The sequence below is a fragment of the Crocodylus porosus genome, unplaced genomic scaffold (genome assembly GCF_001723895.1).
Source record: "Crocodylus porosus isolate Cpor-Errol unplaced genomic scaffold, CroPor_comp1, whole genome shotgun sequence".
Lineage (NCBI taxonomy): Eukaryota > Metazoa > Chordata > Crocodylia > Crocodylidae > Crocodylus > Crocodylus porosus.
In genome coordinates, this window is record NW_017728940.1 from 2,246,535 (window position 1) to 2,269,510 (window position 22,976).

General features: G+C 67.2%; 2 protein-coding genes across 4 annotated transcripts in view; one reads left to right on the forward strand and one right to left on the reverse strand.

Annotated features, from left to right (window-relative positions):
* LOC109318610 (digestive cysteine proteinase 1-like) overlaps positions 1–9,344 on the reverse strand; it is a 21,991-nt gene extending 12,647 nt beyond the window's left edge. Inside the window, exon 1 of the mRNA XM_019547953.1 lies at positions 8,947–9,344. Coding sequence (XP_019403498.1) covers positions 8,947–9,079 — 133 coding nt within the window. The 5' untranslated portion in view covers positions 9,080–9,344. The remainder of the gene's footprint in view (positions 1–8,946) is intronic.
* FGR (FGR proto-oncogene, Src family tyrosine kinase) lies at positions 2,262–13,367 on the forward strand. 3 transcript variants are annotated; one of them, XM_019547956.1, is made up of 13 exons: positions 2,262–2,475; positions 6,172–6,232; positions 6,883–7,137; positions 7,551–7,653; positions 8,001–8,099; positions 8,486–8,589; positions 8,693–8,842; positions 9,363–9,527; positions 10,469–10,648; positions 10,890–10,966; positions 11,107–11,260; positions 11,372–11,503; positions 11,840–13,367. In XM_019547956.1, exons 3-13 carry the CDS (start codon positions 6,894–6,896, stop codon positions 12,046–12,048), a joined length of 1,617 nt encoding a protein of 538 aa, XP_019403501.1. In that variant the 5' UTR covers positions 2,262–2,475; positions 6,172–6,232; positions 6,883–6,893; the 3' UTR covers positions 12,049–13,367. The 3 variants fall into 3 exon arrangements, with proteins under 3 accessions (XP_019403501.1, XP_019403503.1, XP_019403502.1); XM_019547958.1 differs by lacking the exon at positions 9,363–9,527 and adding an exon at positions 10,179–10,334; XM_019547957.1 differs by lacking the exon at positions 2,262–2,475 and adding an exon at positions 5,914–6,060.
* The last annotated feature ends 9,609 nt before the right edge of the window (positions 13,368–22,976 follow it).

The following is a 22,976-nucleotide window of genomic DNA, read 5'->3' on the forward strand; positions in this document are numbered from 1 at the left end:
CTTTTCCCACCACGTGCCTCAGTTTCCCCAGATGTTAGAAGGGGGCACTGATGCTGACCTACCCCGGGAGAGGGGCACCGTGCTGGCATGTGCCCTGGTCAGCCCCACTCCCCTTGGCCTCTCGCCCGCTGCCCCGCTCCCTGGCTCCGGAGCCAGCCCTGGGATCCCCCTCTCCCGGGCCCTGCAGCCAGCCTCACCAGGGCCCACACCGCTTCCTCCCACCACCGTGCCTGTGCTGGACTGGAAAGACTCGGCTTCCTCTTCCCTCTGCAGGGACCATGCACTTGGCTTCCCGTGGGTGGGGGCTGCCCCTGTGCTCGGGGTATAGGTTTGCCTCTGCGCACCTTGACCCTTCCTTTGACACCGAGCGGGGGGACTGAGGCACAGGAGCTTGCCTGGCCTCCTCCAGCACATCCCTGTAAGAGCCAGGGTGGGAGCTCAGCCCTGTTCGCAGGCTCGGGTCTCAACTGCCGGAGCTGCATCTTCCTCTCTCGCTGGTGCAAAGCTGGAGCCCGGCATTTGAGACCCCAGCGCGACCGCGAGCGGGGTTTGATCTAGCGAGCAGGCGGCCGGGAGCCAGGACCCCTTCTGCCCAGTCGTCTGCTGGCGGGGTGCTGGGAGCTTGGAGGGGAAGGTGTCAAGCGTTGGACTGTCGCCTTTGGCGATTCGGGGTGTCTGGGGGCCCCGAACCGCAGGGGCTGAGCCCCCTTTTGGCCGCGCTTGGCTGACACGGGGCCTGGCTGGGGACACGGGTCTCCACTGCGGGTCCTTCCGCCTCCTGCAACCGCAGAGGGGGCCAGTCTCCTCCGCGCTCGCGGGTCTCGCCCATCCCTGGTATTTTAGCTCACTCCGAGAGCCCATTAGCGCTCGGGTCCAAGCCGGGGAGCGGAAAAGGAAGCTGACTAGACGCCAGCCCTGCCGCAGCCTGCAAGTGCCTGGGCTATTTTCACGGCTCGAGGCTTGTTGCACTTCGTTGCGCGGCTGGAGGGAGGCCGTTGGTGCCCACGGTCAGGACTCGTCCCCCTATGCCGCGGGGGCACCGTTCATCCCGGGGTGTCTCGGGAACCCCCCCCTTCTGCTCCCCTGAGCCTCCCAAGGTGATGGGTGGAGGGAAACGGAAGGCAGATAAGCTGGGCAGTTTTCAGGCGTCGTGCAGAGCTTGCCTTCAGCTGGCAAAGGACTTGCTTCGGAGGAGGGGGGCTGCGGGGAGACGGGGGCTGGGGGCTGCTTCGCGGGCAGCTCCTGGCAGGGAGGAGAGGGGCTTTTTGCAGCCGCTCAGCCAGCTTCCTGATTCGGCCGCGTGCCCTGCACCAGCACGGGGCAGCTCTCGGAAACGCTTTAAAACGGAGCAGAGGGAACAGGGTGGCCAGATGGCTCCGGCCTGGGAAGGGGCTGGCGGGGGCGGGGGCCTGGCATCGGTGACACGAGCGCGCCGAGCCTCGGCAAAGGCCTGCTGGGCGAATGTCCCCGCGTACGGGCTGCGGAGACCCGCCGGCGGTGGGGGCAGAGCGCTGCTCGTGCCCCTTCCCCAGGTCGGGGCGGTGGGGCGTTGGCAGAGCCGTGCCCGGTGGAGGAGCCGCCATCTGCTCGGAGCCTGGCTGCGCTCCAGGCCTGGAGGGAGACCCGCCGACCCCTTCTCCTGCCGCGGGGCAGGTCTCCGGCCGCAGCCTCGAGGCCACGGCCGAGCTGCACCTGCCCCAGCCGCCCGGTGCAGAGCGGCTTTGCCTCCCTGCACGGCCCACCTTCCCTGTGCCTGCAGCGCCGGCCCCCCGTCACATCTCCTCTGATCTCCAAGCCAGTGCTGGCTCCTCTCCCCTTGTGAGCCCCCCAGCCCAGCCGGGCTGGGTCCCAGGTGCTCGGCCACCTGGCCAGCACAGCTGTGCAGGCGCTGCAAGGCCCCAGCTGCCCGGGGAGGGCCGGCGGTGCAGCAGCCCAGCTGGCGACGCTCCCTGGCACCGTCGCCGGGCGGGCGAAGATGCCTCCAGCCTCCCCCTGCCCCGGGCAGGCAGGAGGCGGGGGCAAGCCCGTGCAGGGGGCTCCCGCGCCGGAGCCCCGGGGTGGGGGGCCGCGCGCAGAGGAAAGAAAGGGTTAAGTGCGAAGCCGGCGCCACGGCAGAGGAAGCTGCGAGGGCTGTGGCGATGGCTGCAGAGAGGGGAAATCTTCCTCTGCACCGAGCTGCTCTGCAGTTCCTCCCCCACCGCTGTCACCTCCCCGGTCTGGTCAGGCCCAGGCTGGGAGATCTCCGGGCCCCTCCGGAAGCGGCGGTGACACTTCCCCGCCCTCGCTGTGTCTGTGCAGAGGCAGGCGCTGTCCCTCGCATTGCCGAGAAGCCACGAGGCCCTGATGGCCACGGCAGAGGGGCGCTAGCTGCAGCCACCGCCGGCGCGGGCGATGCCCCCCGGGAAGTGCTTGGCATGACGTCCCGGGCGCGGGGGCCTGATGCATCCCATCCGGACAGCTGCCGCGGGGCCAGGGGTGAGCAAACGCGCGGGGCTGGTGCTGCCGTTCGCCGCGGGCCGGTCTGGCGTGTGCCCGTCCGTGGGTTTCATCCCGGGAGCTCGCGTGGGGCTCCGGGGCCGTCTCGCGGACTGAGGGCTTCCAGAGGGGTCAGCGACCCCCACACACGGGGGGCCCGCGCAGCAGCCGAACCTGGGCTTCCTGCCCCCCCGCCTCAGCCGCTGGGCTGCGCCGTGCGTCTTGCCGGGGTGCTGGGGCAAAGCCTCACGCGACCCTCCCGGCACCCGGAGAGGCGCCCTGCATTCGCTCAGCGCCCTGGGCGGTTGGGGGTGGAGAATGGGGGCTCATGCCGGAGACATGCCGAAGGGCAGGTTGGGGGAGGCAGCCCGGCGGCGTCGGCAGAGAGTAGGGGACGCTCCCCGGAGACCCCGGACCCGCTCCCTTGTTCCTCTGACCGGGGCCCCCTCATCGCAGCTCCTGCCAGCGGGGAAACCCGCTTCCCCTTTCCCCGGCGCGGGCCGAGCCGGCTGGCGGTGGGCGGGGGGGGCAGGCCTCAGCGGGGCCCCCCAGACAGTGGGTGCCTGTGGGACAGGCCCGGCCCCGGGCCAGGGAGCCTGAGCGCCCTTGCAGCTCAATAGCCGCCCTTGGGCCTGTCCGGGGCTGCCGGCGTCTGCCAGGGCTGGGGCACCGCGGTGACCGCGCGCTCTGACGCACTCGCGCCGTCAGCGGGCTCCTCCGGGGCAGCACCGGGGGCTGGGGATGTGGCCTGTCCCCTGGACCTGGACGAGGGGCGTTGCTGCTGTCTCCACCCCGCCGTGCCCTAATGGCTTCTCCCAGGTGCCGCGTCCCTCTGAGCCTGCCCACATCCGCAGGCCTGGGTTTGCTAGGGTCACGGGTTCAAGTTCTGGCCCCAGCACCTCAGCCCTTGCTCCTAGCGCTGGGGTTGCGGTCAGTGCAGTCCGAAACTCCCGCAGCCCTTCAACAGAGGGGCTTTGTGCCCGACCCCAGACAGCCCTCGCTTCACCACGGTGCTGCGGGCCGCGCCTGCCGGCTGCCGCAGGGCGCCGTCACGGTGCCACGGCTCGGGATGGATCCCCCGCCCCTGCTGCTGGGAGGGAAACTCTTTATAAATGAGTTTTTCAAGTTGGGGGCCACGCAGCTACCAAAATTCGAGAGCACCCTTGAGTCCCCCTGCTCCGGGCCGTGAGCGGGGCAGGGACGGCTCTCACGCCTCGTCCGCACAGGGGCCTGGAGGCACTGACGTGACAGCTCAGAGCCGTGCTCGGGAGCTCAGGCCCCGGATGCCAGCGGCTGCGTCCGGCGTGTGGCCATTCGCCGCGTCCCTCTCGTGCCTTGGCCCCAACCTGTCCCCTCTCTCCGGGGGATGCCAGCTCCTGTGACCGGGGCAAGGTCCCGGGGAGAGCGCCGCGGGGGCCCACGGGGTGATGTAGCCAGGCCAATATTTTCCCCAAAAAGCTTAGGGGAAAGTCTGGCCGTGGCCATTCTGGAGCGGGAGAAGCCGTTTCCTTGTCATCCTCCTTCCCCATTGGGCTCTTGAAAGCTAAAACCGCTGGAAATGGGAGCAAAATGCTTCAACCTGGCGGGGGGGCAACGAAGCCTTTGGTGCAACCGCTGTCCTCCTCTCCCCACCCCACCAAATCCCTTCTGGCTTTTCAGCCCACCAGAAAGCATCGACGGCTTTTCCCCTCGGTGTGACCCGCAGCGAAGTCTCGCTCGGTCTCCAGCGCTGCCCGCGGATGCCCGGAGCCCCCGTCCAGGCAGCCGCCCCGTAGCCGCGGCCGGGCCCCGGCTCTCCTGCGCGGCGGGAAAGGCGCCCTCCAGCCCCAGAAGCTCGGTTTGAAGCAGCCTGTGTTCGAGGCCCTTTCGCACGGCCCAGGCGCCCGGTGGACCGGGCAGCTCGCGGGAAGCTGGCACGCTCCGGCCCAGGCGGACCCGGCGCGACCGTCCGGGCGGCGACGGTTCCCCAGGCCACGAGCCCGCCGTGGTTGGCGCGAGGGAGGGCGCAAGGGCTCGGCCCGCCCCGAGCCGGGGGGAACGGGCTGAGGGAAGAGCCGTTTCGGGCCCTCCCTTCCTGCCGTGCCCGGAGCAGGCGCCGCGAGCGGTGGCGCTGACCCGTGGCCTCGCTCCCCTTCCTCTTCCATTCCGAGAACAGGCAGCGCCGCGGCCGGCGAGCGGAAGTGGGACGATAACAAACCGGCCAGCGGCTTCCCGGGCCGCAGCGCCGGCTCCCACCGACGGGCCCCGGGGTGCGAGAGGCTGGGGGGGTAAGTGCGGGCAGGGCTGAGAAGAGCCGGCGCCTCGGGTCGAAGCGCGTCCGTCCCGCCTGCTCCGGGGCCGCGCTGCGCGGAGCCCGGCTGGCCCGGGGGGGCTCGGTGCGGAGCCGGCGCGGGTGCAAGCGTGGCAGCGGGGTACAGCTCCTGCCGCCGGCGCAGGTCTCGACGCCCAGCACAGGGCAGGATCAGGATCAGGCCTTGCCTGGTGCCTCGTGCACCCTCCGCCTGCCCTCCGGCGTGGCCGAAGCCCCCTTGCCGTGGCTGCGGCCTGCGGGCTGGGAGGGCGGAGGTCATCGCGCCGTCCGGCCCCCGACTTTCTCTGTGTCAAGTGCACAGCCCGAGGGGAAGGGGAGAGCCGGCTCCCCCAGGCCCCGCGCCCGCCTGGCCCGGGCGCACGTCCGCAAGGGGCAGCTCCGTGGGGCCCGCGTCCCCGCTGGGAGAGGGGCCGGCCCCGGGCCCCGCTCTGCCGTGTCCGGTCCCACAGGGTCTCTCTCCGTCCTCATTGTTGTCTGGCCGCGGGGGAGCGAGGAAATGGCCGGCCGGGGGGAGGAGGTGGCTGCAGGGGTGTCTGAAGGAAATGCTTCCCGGATCGGATACGCAGACGCCTTCCCCTGCGCTGTGCATCTGCCCCAGAGCCCCTCTCCCGATCTCTGGCCCAAAGGCCCCTGCTTGGCCCTGCTAGCCGGCTGCCTTGGGGAGCAGGGGTCTGCGCCCCCCAGCCGCCGCCGGCTGCCCTCGAGAGCAGGGCCGTGACACGAGCATCTCCGGACCCGACCTGGCAGCTCTTCCAGGCCGGCCTTTCCCAGCGCCCGGTCTCTGCTCTCAGGATCGGGGCCCAGGCAGCCTGGATTCAAAGCTGGGGGGCCAAGACTGACTTCTCCCCCTCCCCTTGGAGCATCACCCCGAGCAAAGCCAGGCAGCTTCGTGCCGTGCCACAGGGTCCGGCTGGGCCTGAATCCGGCCAGGGCTGGCATGGGGCTGGCACATGGAGTTGGGGAGAGTTTCTGGAGCGGGGAAGCCACCGGCCAGCAGCAGGGAAATGAGTTGTCAGCTTCCGGGAGCCGATGGGGTGGGGTGGCATGATGTGCAAGGAGCCCCGACGCAGGAAGAGGGAGGGAGCGGGCACGGCCAGACCCATCGGCTGAAACGCGACCAGCTCTGCGGGGGAGCTGCTTTGCAGCTACGATGCACAGCCGTGTGGGCTGGTGCCCCCGGGGACGTGGGCGTGAGATGTTCGTGACCCCCCAGGGGTGTTGCAAGCCCTGACTTCCCCGGGGCACTTCCCCAAATGCCTCTGAGTCACTGCCAGGTGGGGGAAGTGGGTTCAGGGGACAGGGAGGCTCTGGTGGGGGCGGCCCTGCCCTTCGCCGCGGTGCGCTGGGAGCGCCAGGCGCCTCTCATCATCCCCATGTGCTTCCAGGTGCTCGTTCTCCTGCCGCGGGGACCATGGAGCAGCTGAACTGACCGCAGGAGGCATCCCAGTGAGTGCCGCGGTGTGGCGGCTGGGGGTCCCGGCGATGGCAGGCGGGGGGACCTAAGGCTGTCAGACCCCACAGCAGAGCAGGGGCATCCCGAGGGAGCCCGGGCGGTGCCTGGGAGCCTGCGCAGCTGCCCCGGGGACCCCACAAGCCAGCAAGGGGGGGCTGCAAGGCCAGGACCCGAGGCTCAGCTGCTCCTCAGCCCCGTCCCGTGTCCCCGGGCGGCCGTGGGCAGGTGTCTGCGATGGCTGTCGCTTTGCATTAGGAGCCCTGGCTTCGCATGCCGTCCCCCACCCCCTGCATCCAGCAGGCTCCCACGCGCTCTGCCCCGGGGCTGGGGGGGGGGGGGCCGGCCACATCTGGGTGGAGAAGGGGAATCTGGCAGCTGGAAAGGACGAGGCGGTCAGCAGGCGCCCCTGGCCCCTCCCCTGCTTGCACTGCACACGCGTGTGATCGGCATGTCACACCCGTGCCATCCCATGCGGCCACGTGCTCTCTGGTGCCGGGCTCCCAGCTGTCTGGGTTGGGGAGGGGATTGCGGGCTCGGGCACTGGGGTCAGTGGGGTGGAGCGGTGGTGGGAGGCAGCCGTGGCAGGGGCTGGCCCGTCGGGGGGGGCACGGACCCAGGCCTGCGTGCTCTCTCCCCGCTGCAGCTGTCCCCAGGATGGGCTGCGTGCAGTGCAAAAAGAAGGGGTCCGGCAAAGCCCAGGGCGAGGGCTGCGATGGCAAGACCAACCTGGTCCCCAGCGCCCACTATGACCCGGACCCCACCCAGCCCACCGCCAGCTTCAGCTGCATCCCCGACTTCAACAACTTCCACGGCGCCCGCCCGCCCGCCGGCACCGGCTTCCTGGGGCCCGGCCTCTACCCCAGCAACACCCTGCACGGCCGCGGGGGTGGCATCACGGGTCAGTGTCCCCCAGGAGCCCCCACCCCAGCACGTCCTCACTAGGGGCGAGGCCCAGGCTCGCATGGGGTGCCTAGGGCAGGGCTCTTGGCGGGGGTGGGGGCTGCCTCGTGTGTCCTGTGCGTCACGCAGGTCAAACCCCAGGGCTGGGGGGCGAGACAGGGCTTGGGGTCCCCTTCCTAGCAGACCCCATAAGTGCCTGCAGGGCACCCCACGGGCTGCCGCATAGCGCCCTGAGCGCTGATCGGCTGGCAAGCCTCACCCCGTCCCGTGCCTCAGTTTCCCCCGCCGCACCCGCACCCGCACCCAGACTGAGCACCGGGGCAGCCCCCACCGTGACGGGGCTTGCTGCCACGCCGGCTCTGCAGTGCAGCCAGCGCCCGGGGTGCTGACCGGCTGCCCCGTGCCCTCCAGGCGGGGGCGTGACGCTGTTCATCGCCCTGTACGACTACGAGGCCCGGACGGAGGACGACCTGACGTTTCTGAAGGGGGAGAAGTTCCACATCATCAACAACACGTGAGTCCCCCCAGCGCCGGGGTGCCCCACACCCCCCGTGCACCGCGTCCAGCTCAGAGGGGCACCAGGCTGGCGGGCACCATCAGCGGGTTGCGAGGGGCTGCATGCATCCCAGCCGGCGTCGCCGCTTCGGTCGCTTGTGACACGAGCTGCAGAGCCCAAGCCGACGTTGTGCGGAGGCTGAGCTCGCCGAGCGTGGGGCTGGCAACACGGCGGTGGCTAGAGGGGAGCAGGGCCCGTGTCCCCCACTCCCGGCTGGCAGCCTGCGGGGACGGGATGGGCAGCCAGCCGAGCCGAGGCTCCCTCTGCCTCTGTCCCTGACTCCGTGCCGCTCTCTCGTTCCCCAGCGAGGGCGACTGGTGGGAAGCGCGGTCCCTGAGCACGGGGGACACGGGCTACGTCCCCAGCAACTACGTGGCGCCGGTGGACTCCATCCAGGCAGAAGAGTGAGTAGGAGAGCCCGCGGGGCAGCAGGTCCCGACCTCCTAGGTGCAGCCCGGGTTAGCTCTGTCCCCTCCGTGAGCTGCCAGGCGAGGCAATAGGACCCGGGCGTCCTGACTCCCAGAGGCTGGGTTAGCTGCGAGCTGCCCTGCCCTAAGTCACAGCCCCAGGGCCTGTCTATGCCCACCCCAGCCAGGCGCTGTGCCATGTGGCGCCGGGCTCTGCACAGAGATGTGCAGTGACATGCGGTCCCACGGCGCATGGGAAGCCAGTAGCAAAGCCCCGGTTGTCCCGAATCCCAGCCCGGAGCCCGCCAAAGGCACGGTGCCCAGAGCCGGGGGTGGTGTGCCCGCTGGGTGCTGCTGAGCTGCCCCCGCGTCCCCCCACACAGGTGGTACTTCGGGAAGATCGGGCGGAAGGACGCGGAGCGGCAGATCCTGTGCCCTGGAAACCCCCGCGGCACTTTCCTCATCCGGGAGAGCGAGACCACCAAAGGTATCAGCCCCAGGAGGGTCTACGGGCTGTGCCTGGGCCTCACGCGAGCGGTGCTCTGGGGTGGGGGTCAGCTCCCGGCCTGACCTGGAGCCCGTGCCCGCAGGTGCCTACTCCTTGTCCATCCGGGACTGGGACGAGGCAAAAGGCGACCACGTGAAGCACTATAAGATCCGGAAGCTGGACAACGGCGGCTACTACATCACCACCCGGGCCCAGTTCGAGACGGTGCAGCAGCTGGTCCAGCATTACATCGGTGAGAGGGTCCGGGTCGCAGGCCAGGAGCCCCCCGGGGGGTAGGGCTTTGGGGCAGTGCCACGGTGCCTCCACCTTCCAGCCCCGCACTGGGATGGAAGAGACCAGACAGCAGCCCCCGGACACAGGGACCCCGCTCCCACCCCGGGTGCAGGAGCTGGGGGCATGGGAGTGTCCCTTGGTCGTGGCTCCCCAGCACAGAGGGGTCCCAGGGTGCAGTCCCCAGGCTGGAAGCCATGGGGAACCTCGCAGCCCAGATCCCACGTGACCTCCGTGGCTCTGCACCCACCGGGAAAACCTCCCTGGGCTCGGGGCACAGAGGTGCAGGTGTGTGGCCCCAGCCCTGTGTTGGGGCTCCCCCCAGCACCCTTGCTGCCTGGCAGGATTGCCCCTGCTAGGAGTTGACCCACCCATGAAGGGGCTGCCCCATGGGGGTTGCCCCCGTCAGGCGGTTTACTGCCCAGGACCCACGGCTCTAACCTGCTCTCGCCTCTCTCTCCGTGCCCGGCTCCTGCCCCAAGAGCGAGCCGCGGGGCTGTGCTGCCGCCTGGTCGTGCCGTGCCACAGGGGGATGCCCAAGCTGGCCGACCTGTCCGTCAAAACCAAAGACGTGTGGGAGATCCCCCGCGAGTCGCTGCAGCTCCTCAAGAAGCTGGGCAATGGGCAGTTTGGGGAAGTCTGGATGGGTAGGCCCTGGGCCGCTGGGGCCCGGGCTGGGAGAGGCAGGGGAGAGCCCCCAGCCCCGTGGGGAAGCACGGCAGAGACTGGACCGGGCCCGGGCAGCTCCAGGGCACGGCTGCGGGCGCGCCACAGGCTCTGCAGAGACTGTCTGCAGTGAGTTTGCTGGAGCTCAGCGCCTTCCCAGGGGCTGCAGGGGGGTCTCCGGCATGTGGGCCACGGGGCAGTCCCATCCCGCCGTTTGGCAGGGGCTTGGCCCTCGGATCCAGTGTCTGCTTCAGTGCTGCCCCAGGCGCGAGCCCCATCACCTGCTCCAAGCCAGGCCAGCGAGTCCGGGGTCAGGGCCCCGGGTCTCGCACCCCAGGATCACCCTGGCTTCTGCAGCAACCGCTGGTGGCGAGGGGCCGCATCCCTATCCCCTACCCCACGCTAAGCCGGCATCCCAGTGCAAGCCGGCATCCCCACCTGGTGCCCAAACCCAAGACTGCAGCCCGGTGGCCCCCGGCCGAGCATCCGTGAGCAGGTGATGGGGGACCAGCCGGGGCCGAGGGGCCTTCCTCCTCCTCCTCTCCCTCGCCCGGGCGCCCGCTGGCCGCGCGCGTGCATGCTGCATCCATTCCATTTCCAGCCCCTGTCCCTCCATCGTCCCCCCCCTCCAGAGCACAATGACGGTCTCTGCCATCTACTAACCCGGGCATGCCCCACTATGCGGCCCCAGACCCTGGGCCTAGCTAAGGACGCCTGGGAGATTGTGCGGGATTCCATCACCTTGGACAAGAAGCTCGGCATGGGCTGTTTCGGAGACGTGTGGATGGGTAAGGCGGGATACCCAGAGACCCCCGTTAGCTAGGGCCCTCCCTGCTTGTACGCCCTCCATTTCATCCGGGGCAGGGAGGGTGGGCGCGCGTGTGCCGGGAGCCCCCGCCTGACCCAGCCCTGCCGGCTCCAGGCACCTGGAACGGGACCACCAAGGTGGCGGTGAAGACGCTGAAGCCAGGCACCATGTCGCCCGAGGCCTTCCTGGAGGAGGCGCAGATCATGAAGCGGCTGCGGCACGACAAGCTGGTGCAGCTCTACGCCGTGGTGTCAGAGGAGCCCATCTACATCGTCACCGAGTTCATGAGCCAGGGTGAGCGCGGGCATGGCCTCGGGGGCCGGGCACCACCACTCAAGGGATGCCCGTGGCACCCAGCATCCTGCATGCCTTGCTTCTGGAGCGGGCAGGAGCTGGGCACTGTGGGGAGGAGGCCGCAACACCGTCTCTGCTCCGCGGGGCTCTCGCAGTCAGTGACCAGGAGAGAGGACTGGCAAGGGAAGGGGGCGAGGGGTCTTGAGAGGGCAGGGGCTGAAGCCGGGCTGTCACCCCGCAGGGAGCTTGCTGGACTTCCTGAAGGACAGAGACGGCCGGTTCCTGAAGCTGCCGCAGCTGGTGGACATGTCTGCGCAGGTAGGCAGGGCAGGGGCACGAGGATGACCCGGGGGCTCAGCCTGGGAGCTGCCCTCCTCCTCCTCCCCAGTCCAGGGCCAGGCGGGTCCTGCCAGCCCCAGGCACGGCGAGGGTCTCACCCTCCTCCCCCGCCGCCCCAGATCGCGGCCGGCATGGCCTACATCGAGCGGATGAACTACATCCACCGGGACCTGCGCGCCGCCAACATCCTGGTGGGGGACAACCTGGTGTGTAAGATCGCCGACTTCGGCCTGGCCCGCCTCATCGAGGACGACGAGTACACGGCGCGCCAGGGTGAGCCCCCGGGCTGGGCACGGCGGGGCTCCCTTCCACCCCCAGCCGCGAGGCTTGCCCCCCCACCCCGGCACGGTGCCCTCCCCGGCTCAGCCCTGTCGCTGCCCGCAGGCGCCAAGTTCCCCATCAAGTGGACGGCCCCGGAGGCCGCGCTCTTCGGCCGGTTCACCATCAAGTCGGACGTCTGGTCCTTTGGCATCCTCCTCACCGAGCTCGTCACCAAGGGCCGCGTGCCCTACCCAGGTACAGCTCTCAGCGTCCTCCTCGGGGAGACCTGGGAGAGAGCGGGGGTGAGTGGTTAGAGCATGGCCTGGGCATCAGGCTGCCTGAGGTCCTTTGTGGCATGGGGGTGGATGGACTGGGCTCCCAAAACCCTGGGCTCTTTTCTCCATTGCTGCTCTGCCTGTGCCTCAGTTTTTCCACCTGTAAAATGGGGGCGGTGCTCTTGCATAGGAAGACGACAGCGGGCAGGCTGGTTGTCAGGACTCCTGGGTTCCCGTCCCAGCATGGGGGGAGATAGCAGGGTGGGGAGCCATCCACGCCCCAACCCCTGTGCCTGACCCAGCACGTGTGACGCAGGCATGAACAACCGGGAGGTGCTGGAGCAGGTGGAGCGAGGATACCGCATGCAGTGCCCGGGCAGCTGCCCGTCCTCGCTGCACGAGCTGATGGTGCAGTGCTGGAAGAAGGAGCCCGAGGAGCGCCCCACCTTCGAGTACCTCCAGTCCTTCCTCGAGGACTACTTCACCGCCACCGAGCCCCAGTACCAGCCGGGGGATGACCAGTGAGGCCGTGCCAGGACCCTCCACAGGGCCAGGACACCCCCCTGGTTTGCTGGGGATTTTTTTATACCCCCTCTTCGGGGATTTTGTTACTCCCCCCGCCACTGTGCTCCCCTCCCCCATGGCCACAGCGGAGGGGGGCACCAATGCACCCTATTTCAAAGGGGTCCCCCCATAGCTGTTCCTATGAAGGGGGGAGCTGTGCCCCTCTTCTCTCCCTCAATGCCCTCCGCTGCCTCGCTGGGCTGGGGAAGTCATCCCCACCGGGCCCAGCAGCCGTGGGGGGAGGCACATGGCAGCCCTGCTCTCCCCCCAGGCTGGCAGACATGCTGCGCCCGCAGCTAGTGCCCGCGTCACCCAGCCTGGGTGAGCTGGGGAGAATCAGGCCTGCCTCCTGCCGCGGAGAAAGGCCGCAGGTGGATGGAGCATCCCCCAGGCGAAGGCAGAAGCTCGCCAGCCTCCAAGCTGTGATAGCCCAGGGGGACATGGCCCCTCCAGCCCTGCCCTGGAGGTGCTGGGGGTCCCGGGGCTGGCAGGACCTGGGGTGGGGGCGAAGCACTCCTTCTCCAGCTCCCTCCGCCGCAACGGCGCTGCCCCTGGGGAGACACCGGCAGGGACCCCCCTCCCCCCCCGCCGCTTGCACACTTTTTGTACATAACTTTTTTATGGTGATGGTGATTATTTATAAGACTCAAGCCCTGTCCCCACCCCCACAGCTTGTCCAGGCTGGTAGAAGGCCAGTGGGGGGGGTACAACTTATGTTTCTCCTCCTCTCCCCCCACCCCCGACTCATCACTGGCTTCGGTTGCTTTTCCTTTGATTAGAGCCAAATCGATAAAGCCATATGCTGCTGCTCGGGGCGGGGGGAGCGGTCAGCGCCACCCCCTGGGACCAGGGCTGCGTCGGAGCCTGGCCAGGCGGGTGCAGGAGGGGGGCAGGAATTACCTTATCCTGGGGGAAAGATCCCAGATTTAAGCCTTCATAGCTGGTCGCCTTCCCCCCATCATTGCCTTATGCATTGTGGTCCAGGGGCCGGAGCGATGGGGGTGCAAGTCGGCCCCAGCCATGTGCCCCCCAGGGGAGCCCTGAGCCCTGTCCCCTTCAGACCCCCCGGCTGGAGCGGTCTGTGCCCCCCGAGAGCCCAGCCCCTCTGCCTGGCACGGAGGTTGCTGCCAGCAGCCATGGGTCCAGGGCAGTGCACCCGTGGGGCTGGGGGGCCCCATCCCCCCCTGCATGGAGGAGCAGGGCTGGGGGCTGCGCCTCTGGGGTTGGGGTTTGTCCACATGGGTTCTGTAAATACAAAGAAATAAACCTTTCTACCAAGAGCCCTGTGAGTGCTCAGCCGGGGCTGGGCCAAGGGGGACACAGACCGGCTCTCGGGTGGTCTCCAGGGAGCCCCCCGGGCGAGTGGGCATCTCCCCGGGCAGGGAGTGCCGCTGGGTGGATGGAGGGATGCCGCCACCCCCACCCCAGCGCCTGGCGGCCGTCCCCGTGCCCAAGGACGGGGCAGCGTGACCTTCCCCGCCGGGCCCAGAACGTCACCGCTCGTCGCATGAATGAGAGCGCAGCCGGGCTGGGGGGGCCCTGCCGCCCCTGCCCTTTCCCCCCGCCCAGCTGGCACTCATGCCGCGGCCGCCACCCCCCCTGGCAGCGGGCGCCGCTTGACAGCCAGTGACTCATGCGCCTCTCGCCTCCCCCAGCTGCCAGGGTGTTAAAAATCATCCCTGCGAGCCATCTGCAGAGGCCATGTGGTCCCGCGCCGCCCCCCGGCCCCGGCTGCACGCGGGGCCGGCCTGCCCCGACAGCTGGGCTCTGCGGCTCCGGCCAGCGGGCGTGGGGGGGCAGGGGGTGCTGCGGCGGGAGGCGTCTCTTACGCTTAGCGACACAGGCGCTGGAATACAAACGTGTCCGAGCAAAGGGGGCGCGGCATGTTTGGGGCGCCAGGCTAACACAGAGTCACATGCCGGCATGCAGTGAGCTGCGTACACGTGCATGCATACACACACAAATGCGTGCGTGCGTGCAGGCAGACATCCACCCACATGCATGCATGCAGTCCCACATACACACACAGTCATGCACACTGTCTCACTCACGTATACACACACAGTCACATGTGCACACACGGGCAGGCGCACGGAAGTGCATACACACACTTGTACATCCACAACACGCACGCACGCACGCACATTCACACTCCACCCCAGCACGCACTGTCCTGCAAGCCAGGGGGTTCCCCTCCGTGCCTCCCAACAGGCTCCCTTGCTCCCAGGGGCCGGTGCTGACCCAGGGCTGGAGCAGGAAGGGCTACAGGAGCAGGTGTTGGGTGGAAGCATCTTCCAAGGCCATGGCACCGGCTTGCACCTGCTGAGACCTGGGCCCAGTGCCTTCAAGATGCATGCTAAGGCTGAGACCCGTTGGCTTTCCCTCCCACAGCTCAACCCTGCCGTGCTACATGTCTCCGTGTCCATGCCCGTGTCTGTGAGAGCTGGACGTGGGAAGGCACCAGCCATGTGGCTGCCCCCTCAATTGGCCACAGTCCCAAGTGCTTAGCACCTGCTGGCATCTTCCATAAGGATCAGAACACAGGTTGGGATGGTTGGGATCAGCCTGGCTCCCCTCCGGGCTGCTCGGGCCGTGCGGTTCCCAGGCCAGGCCCGAGGATCTGCGGATGCTAAGAGGCCTTTGCAAAAAGGGCTCCGGGGCCTCCCTTCAGCTGCGTGGATTAGCGAGCGCAGAAGGACCGATTGAATGCTGCAATCCGAGAGCCACGGCCTGGAGCACGCGACCCTGGGGACGTGGCTGATTGCAGGTCCACCTGCCCCACCCACCCTGGCTGGGGTCGGCTGAGGTCTAGCACATGGTGGGTATGCAGCGCTGTGAAGCCAGTTGGCCCCACACCAGGGCAGGGGGGCATTGTGGACATGGCTGGGTCCATGGGGGGAGCTTGGGGAGGGGAGTGGGGTGAGGCTGAGCCAGGAGGCTGGTACCTGGGGTGGGGGTGCTGAGCACAGCCTGGGTGTCAGGCGCCTCTCTGCAGATCCAGGGCACTGACATCTGTGCCAGCCCCAAGAGAGGCGCCTGGTGCCCTGCCTTAAGGGTGGTGGGGAAAGGGCTACCCCACAGCAGGGCAGCATCGGGCCCAGCTCTGGCCCCATTCATTAATTCCCAAGCACGGGGAAGTCGGGGGTCACCAGCTGTGGGGACCAACCCAACACCCTCAGTCCGGTCTGGAAGGGGCTCCAGGCTGCAGCAGGAGCTGCTGGAAGAGCTGGCTGTGGGAGGGAGGGAGGGGGCCTTGCACACACCTGTGTCTCTCTGAGTCCTCATGCAGGGGCGTGTGATGTGTATGCATGCACACACACACACAGATCCCTGCTGTGGGCAAATGTAGATCCAGGTCCTGCCAAACCCAGGGCTTTTGGTGGTAACAGGCGCACCCAAGCCAGCGCACTCCTGCTGACTTGTGCACGTGCGCACGTGCCAACAGGCTGCATGCATGGCAGTCGCACGAGTCTGTGCGCACACTGGTGCTGGTACACCGTGCCGCTGCGCAGAAGCACGTGTGCACCGTCTATGCCTGCTGGGGTGCTGCTCATGCACATGCGGTCTGCCTGTACACAGGCGTGCGTGTGTGCATATCCACGCCCTGCTCTTTGCTGGGCATGCACAGCACACGGCGTGCGGCATACGTCCCCAGGCTGCCTGGGTGCCCAGCAGAGGAGGCTGCCCACCGCAGTCAGCGCCCAAGGGCAGCTCCCGGGCACCCTGCCTGCTCCCTGCCTCCCTCCCTGCCCCAGCCCCCCCTCGCCCCCCAGCCCTGCCAAGCTCGGCAGACCCAAGCCCCTCGCCTCTCATCACCTCCTGGAGGAACAAAGAGGACCTCTGACCCCGCTGCCCCCCCCAGCGCCCAGAGGCCTCGGCCAGGAATCCATTTGTGGCTCGGCCCCGCCGTTTGAAGTCTCCGGCCGGCTGGGAGGTTTTAATTGCAGCTGGTGGTTTCCTGTTGCACCGAGGAATTTATAGAGCCAGGGCGGCTTCCAGGGTGCGAGGCACCGCAGTCCTGGGGCTCAGACAAGGTATGCGGGGGGGGCCACCCAGACCGGCTGGGCCTTGGAGAGCAAACTGGCTGCGGGGCAATGCAGCGTGACGGGGAGCTCCCGGCTCCTGCCTCTGAGCCCGGGAGATGCGGGGAGACGCGCAGCGGGCGTAGCAGCTCTGTGCCGTGCGTGGCTGTTCGCATGGGCCCGAGGCGGGGGCTCACCTGGGCCCACGTGAGCCGGGCGGGGGGGAGCACCGTGCACCGGTGCCTGGTGCAGAACGGGGTGCAGGGTGGGGTCGCTGCCACGTTGCCAGTGTTGTACCCACGCGGCATCCGGCACTGCCGTCCTCCCTCCCAGCACAGGACACTCGCTGGCCAGCCTCTGGAGTGAGGCCTTCGGGGTGTCTGGGCAGCCAGCTGGGCCAGGGAGGAAGCTGCCTGGTGAACCCCCCTGGAGTCGCAGCTGCACAACCCCCGGGGTGCCCAGTACGGGGCCGGGGTGCCGGAGAGCTGGGCTCTGCCACAGACCGCCTGGGTGACCTTGGGCAAGTCCCTTCGTTCCAGCTGTGCAGGGGGTGCAGGGACCAAGCCAGGCTTTATTTTGGGAGCAGGGTCACGTGGCAGGCGGCATGGCTGCGTGCAGCCCCTCGCAGAGAGCCTCACCTCGCCGCCGCTCTCCTCGCGGCTGCTTTCTAATGAATGCTCCCCTCGTTCCTATCCGGGTTCCCGCACGCTCGGCCTCAGCCTCCCCATGCAGAAGCAGGAGATATGCCTTGCACATGCATGCACACCCACCTTGCACACACACACATATCTTGTGCATGCATACACACTCATGCACACATCCTGCACGCTCCTTGCAGTAATATGCACGCATACACTCACATGCGCCCACTCGCACATGCCTTGTGCACACGCATACCCATACCTTGTACACACCTGCCCACCCACTCAGGCGTATCTTGCATGCACATGCTCGCACACACGTCTTGCATGCATGCACACTAGCAGGGGGCGGATACTGGGCTGGACTTGCTTCCAGCCTGGCGAGACGGCCATGCAATGGTCCCAGGAGCTGCCCGGGGTGGCACAGCTGGGGCATGGGCAGCCTGGCACTGGCCTCTGCAGATGCCTCAAGGGTGTCACGTGCCTTCCTGACCACAGTGGCAAATTGCAGCTCCCTGCCAGCAGCCAGGACGCTCTCACGGAGAGCTGGGGTGGCCCCTGGCTCGTGGGGGGCAGCTGCGTGGGAACAAGATGAGATGAGAAAGCTGCTTGTCTTCAGGAAGGGGGAGGGAGGGATGGGAAAATGGTGGCAGGGCGTCAGGCGAGGAGAGGAACCAGAGCGGGGGGGCGGATGGAGAGACTCCTGCGCCTGGCAGCCGGAGCTGGGCTGCAGCCAGGCCGAGCCGGGGGAGCCCGGCTGCTTTCTCTCCGGAGGCAGGCTGCGCTGGCGACAGACTGAGCTCACCAGCCCCCTCTGTCCCCGTGCTCAGCCCCTGGCGCGAGGGGGAGGGGGCCAGAGACTATTTTTGGCCCGCTGCTTCCTGGGGTCTGAGCAGCCTCGGCCCTGCCCAGGCGGTCAGCCGGCTCAAGCTGGCTCCTGCGGGGGGTTCGAGCCCCACTTGTCCCCCCAGTGCAGGCAGTATCTGCTGGGCACCCCGGCCTGGCAGCCGGGGTGGTGAGCGGCTCCCCATGCACGAGCCAAGACCCATGCCCCTCGCTGCTCATCCAGCTCCTACTCCCAGTAGAGCCCAGCAGCTTTAGCTGGGCTTCAGGCTTGCCCGCTGGAGCTCCCAAAGCCTCTCCAGGGCAAGAGACGTCTCCCAGCCACTGGCTCCGTCTTGCAGTTTTTCCACCCCTCCAGGTTTGCAAGCCCTCGGGGCCAACTTGGGTGCCAGGGCCCCATCACAGCCCAGGGGACCGGCCCCTGCAGAGACTAGAGCAAGGGTCGGTGTGAGACGGCAGCCAGCAGACCCCGCACTCGGGCTCCCCGTTTCGTGGCCTGTCCCAGCAGGGAGCAGGTGCCTGAGGCTGGATCACGAGGCGCTGGAGCTGGGCCCTGGGTCTGGCTCCTTCCTCCTCTGTCCGCGGCGGTGCTGGCACCGAGTCACGCTGGGGATTAGTCACTCGGCGCTGCCGGGGTGGGGGCCTGCTCACCTCCTCGCCACCAGCAGCCAGCTGGCTCCCCACACTAGCATGGGGTCCGTTGCATGACCCCCCCGCCGTGTGCAGGGGGAAGCAAGGCTGCTGCATCCCAGGGATCCCAACGCTCGGCAGGGCACCCACTCCCTCGGTGCCCCGTGATCACTGAAGCTGAACGTGCTGAGCGAGGGAGCAGGAGCTGGCGTGGGGGGCAGGAGGTGGCCTGATTGGGAGTGGAGGGCCTGGATAATGCCCTGACCAGCACGGCCAGAGGAAGCCACTCCCATGCTTCAGGGCATCCACAAGCGGTCAGGAAGGAACCCCTGGGCTGGGACTTCCCCTTCCCTTGCAAAGCCTGCCCAGCTCTGCATTGAAGCCTGGGTGGGCAGGGGCCTTGTTTAATCGCGGGCAGGTGGGCAAGGCAGGGCCTGGGATTCTGCAGAAAGGCGGTCGAAGCAGCCGCAGGAGCAGAGCTTGCTCTGCAGCTGCTGGGTGGGGGGGCTTGTGTGCACCCCCAAGGGCTGGGAACAGGGATGCGGGGGTCTGAGACCCTTCTGAATGCCGGAGACCAGAACATCATGCCAGGATGCACCAGCCCGGGAGCTGCCCAACACCGCAGGTAGGGATGCAAGCTGTCCTCCCTGGGGGGCACGAACTTTCACACCCGAGCCCTGCATTCGGTCCGTCCCCTCGCCTGCCCTCCCGGCACTGCTGTGGGGCTGGGACGTGGCAGGGCAGGGTAGACCATGGACAGCTTCAGCTCTTTGGAGACCAGCCTTCAGAAGGAGCAGCTGATGCTGTTGCAGCTGGGAGCAGGGCTGGCAGCTCTGGAGTCCTCCAGCCAGGAGCAGAGCTTCCCCTGCCTGCAGAGACAAAAAGCAGGCAATTTCCCTTTTGCAGAGGCCTCATTGCCTGCGTGACTCTCCCCATAGCACAGCTGGGCGCTGACACCCTGCCTGGTCACTGATGCCGTGGGTGCAACAGCCTCCACCGTTCTCTGCAGCCGCAAGCCCCGCCGTGAGCCTGAGCAAATCGAGGCAGACACGGGCCCTGAGCATGGGCACGTGAAGGAGCAGGTGAATTATTGAAGAGCCACAGTCGTGCTCTGCTCCCTGTTTCTTCCAAGCTGCACGACGCTGTGTGCATGTGTTTGCATGCATGAGTGCGTGTGTATGCGTGTGCATATCCACGGGCTCTGCATGCGCAGGTCATGCGTGGGGAGGGTGCCCGTTGCTTTCGCTTCCCTTTTCGGCCCCCTGGGAAGGGCGGCTTCCTCGCTGCCCAGGCTGTGCCCTGGGGCCTGGGTCCAGAGGAGACAGCCAAGCGGGCTGGGGCAGTGACATGTGCTAGCGGGGGGCACCGGCAGTGACACTCGTGTCTGGCATGTCATCAAACAGGCCTGTGCAGGGTTTGCTTTCCCAGTGAAACTCTCAGGCTCGTGGCCCCACTGAGCTGACAGCTTCATATTCCCACCAGGTTCACCCTCCCCCCCGTGGGCTGTCAGATGCCCCCCTTTCAGGGCACAGGCTCTGCAGGAGACATCTGCCAGAAGCAGGCCATCCATTGCAGGCACTTTCCTCTGCAGCAGCTGGGCCGGGAGACCAGGCATGCGTCCTTCCTGCCGGGGGCACAGCGCTGACCTGGCTCTTCCCCTCCTCTGTCCCCATTGCGTGCAGGCAGACATGGCCTCGGAGCATCCTGGGCAAGCCCATGCCCCTCCAGGACTTCCAGAGCCCTGGTCCACATCGGCACGTTCCCCTGACTTGGTGGCCATGACCCCGGGCAGGGATCGGATGCGGCTTCTCTGGCATCTGGTCCCTCACAGAGGCCCACGGGCAGCTCCAGTTAAAACACCGCCGTGACTCGCACTATAAAACCCGGCCTGCGTGCCGACCACAGCTCCAGCCTCTCATCACCAGATGCAGCGGGGGAGCCCGCGTGGGGTAGGAAGACATTACATATACAGCCCCGTGGCTGGAGCTGAGGTGTGCATCTCCCAGGACCGCTCCGGAGGGCCTGTCTTGAAATTCAAGGACGTAAATGCAGCGCACGCACTGTCGCCCTAGCGCACGCTCTCTCCACGGCACCTGCAGGCATGCGGCCTCTCCTGTCTCCCTGCTGCAGGTGTGTCTTGGTTCTTGTTCCTTCCTCATGCCGGCGGTGAACCTGGACCCGGCTGGGGTGGATGCTGCTGGGACCCGGGCAGCACTGCCGGAGCCGGGTGGGCGCAGACTGCTTTCCTCGGAGCCCGGCAGCATCGGCCGGCCCCGGCAGCCACTAGATGGTGGCCTTACCTCGTGCAAAGGCTGCTGACGAGGCACTTGTCGGGGGAGAAACCCCACGTGGAGAAGGGTTGGGAGGCAGAAGCCAGGTGCCCGCGGCGCTGGAACGGTCCCGGCCCGGGTGCAGGTGGCAGGAGATGTGCAGAGCGTCCTGGGGCTGAGGCTGTGCGGACCCCGGGCATAATCTCCACGTTCCTTCTCCGACCCCGTGGCTTGGATCCTGGGGGTGCAAGAGCGTTGTTGCGTCCCCCGCTTCCCGCCGGGAGCCTGGAGCAGGGATGGGCCTGTGCTGGGCCCGATGCACCGTGCTCTGCACCTCTAGCGCAGCCTCAGCCGCTCGCTGCGGTGGGAGGGAGATTTGGGCCTGGCGGCTTCAGAGCCTCTCTGGGGAGGAGGGGGCTGGTCAGCAGGGTGGAAGGAGACCCGGGCAGCACCTGCGCGGGGGCCACAGGCCTTGGTGCAAGTGGGAAGATGCAAAGCAGGTGATTATTGGACCTCTCGGGACCCAGGCAGCCCCTCCTGTTGGGGGGTTGGAGTAGCTCAAACCCCTTTGCCATTTAATTGTAGGCAAATACCCAGGTCGCTAGCACCACAGCCATCTCCAGTCCCTTGCCCGCTTGCCATGCATCGAACCCTCATCCACCATGGGGACGTTTATCATGGGGTAAAGTGACTTGGCCTAGGTCACCAAGCAAGTCAGTGGCAGAGCTGGGCAGAGCCTCCCTCCCCAGGATTTGCGACGTACTTGGAGCTGCTGCCGTCTCCTTCATGGCACGCATGTCTGGAGCTGCACGCGTGTCCCTCTGTGGCTAGGCCGCCATGACAAGGTGAAATTCAAGCCGGGGGCTTCAGGGATGAAATCAGCTCGAGCGGTTTATATAGATTCTCTGGCCACCGCTATTGAGTTACGGCCCGAGGAATGGCTCAGGGCCCGCACATTGTTATTCACAATCTGTGAGGCACACATCCACGCCATATAAATATTCAGCTCGGGCTAATTGCTTATGGAACGGAGACCCGTGTCGGTGACACAGCAGAACCAGGCGCGCCGGGGCCAGGGACGGCAGGGACTCAATCACAGCGCCGGCTGCCAGGAGGGAGGCCGCAGATGTGCCCACACCTTTGGGAGAGCGCCGGGGAGAAGGGAGACCGCCGCCCGCCCGCCCGCGTCGTGGAGCTCTGCACCCCGGTTTGAGGAGCCCTGAGACGGGGCCCCGGTCTGCAGCGTGCCCGGCTTCGCTCCGTCTCATCCCAGCCCTGTGCCAGGCTGAAATATATATTTCATGATAACTTTCGAGACGTGCTTCAAACCCGACAAAGGACTTTGACAGTTTTAAGCATCTCTTTGATTAATACATGACCTTTTAATGCTTTTAGATTAAATTAATAAATCTTTTAAAATTTAAACCTCTTCCTCTTGCAATGTAAGGTTTTCTGCACGGCCTTTTCTTTTTTTTCCCCCCACCCCCCTTCTTTTCTCTCCGGACACGGTGCCCCTATAGCGGGCATCCTGCTCGGGCAGGGGGTTTCCTTCAGGTATAGGCGTGCCATATACAGATGGGGTGAAGCCCGCGAGGGGGGAATAGGTGAATCCTTATTGATTTGGCTGAGGTCCCCAAAATAGCAAGAGCATTCGAAGCCGATGCCATGGGCCAGGCAGTTTGTGAGAGCACCCGTGCCCGTGCGTGTACAAGTAGGATTTGGTCCTGCTTGTGTGCTGATGGCTCGGTGTGAATTAAACTCCGTTGACCCTAGGTAGGCGGGGAGGGGGCTGATATTTCCAGGTGCAAAGTTTTCCTCTCCGTCTCGCACCCCTGCCTTATTTCAGGGATGATTCACGTGCGATTAACATGCCAGGATCTTCGCAATCCCCTGGAGTTAACCCTTCACTCATCACTCGTGGAAATGAAATGTCATAACAAACCTCAGTCAAATTACGTGTTTTAATTGGATCGTCTCCGCGAGCCTCCGGGAAGCCAACGGCGCTTGGAGATCCGTGGAGGGGAAGCCCTGGAGAGGCGGAGGCAGCGTGGTGCAGGGGCAGGCTGCGGGGCAGGTGTTAGGGTGCCCGGGGGCTGTTCCAGGCTCTGCCACTGACTTACCACGTGGGCATGGGCGAGTCGCTTGTCTTCTCGGAGCATGCTTCCCTCCCACCTGGTGCCTGCCCTTCCTGCTTAGGGGATGGGGTTGGCCCGTACTGTGTGGGCGCGCAGCACCTCGCGCCAAGGCCGGGAGGCCCAGACAGGTGTCTCCAAGTCCGGCAGGCCGCCGGAGGCCCCAGGCCGTGCTGCTTTCCCCGGGTCCCGAGACACGGGCGGGAGCTCGGTCGTGACCCAGGCCGGGCAGCAGCAGGGCGCGGGCTGCCCGCCAGGCCAGGCCAGGCCAGGCTCACGCCGGCCGGCCTTTCAGCTGCCCCTTGCCCCGGGCGCCCGCCCTCCAAACCCAGGCCGTGCCCCCGGAAGGGC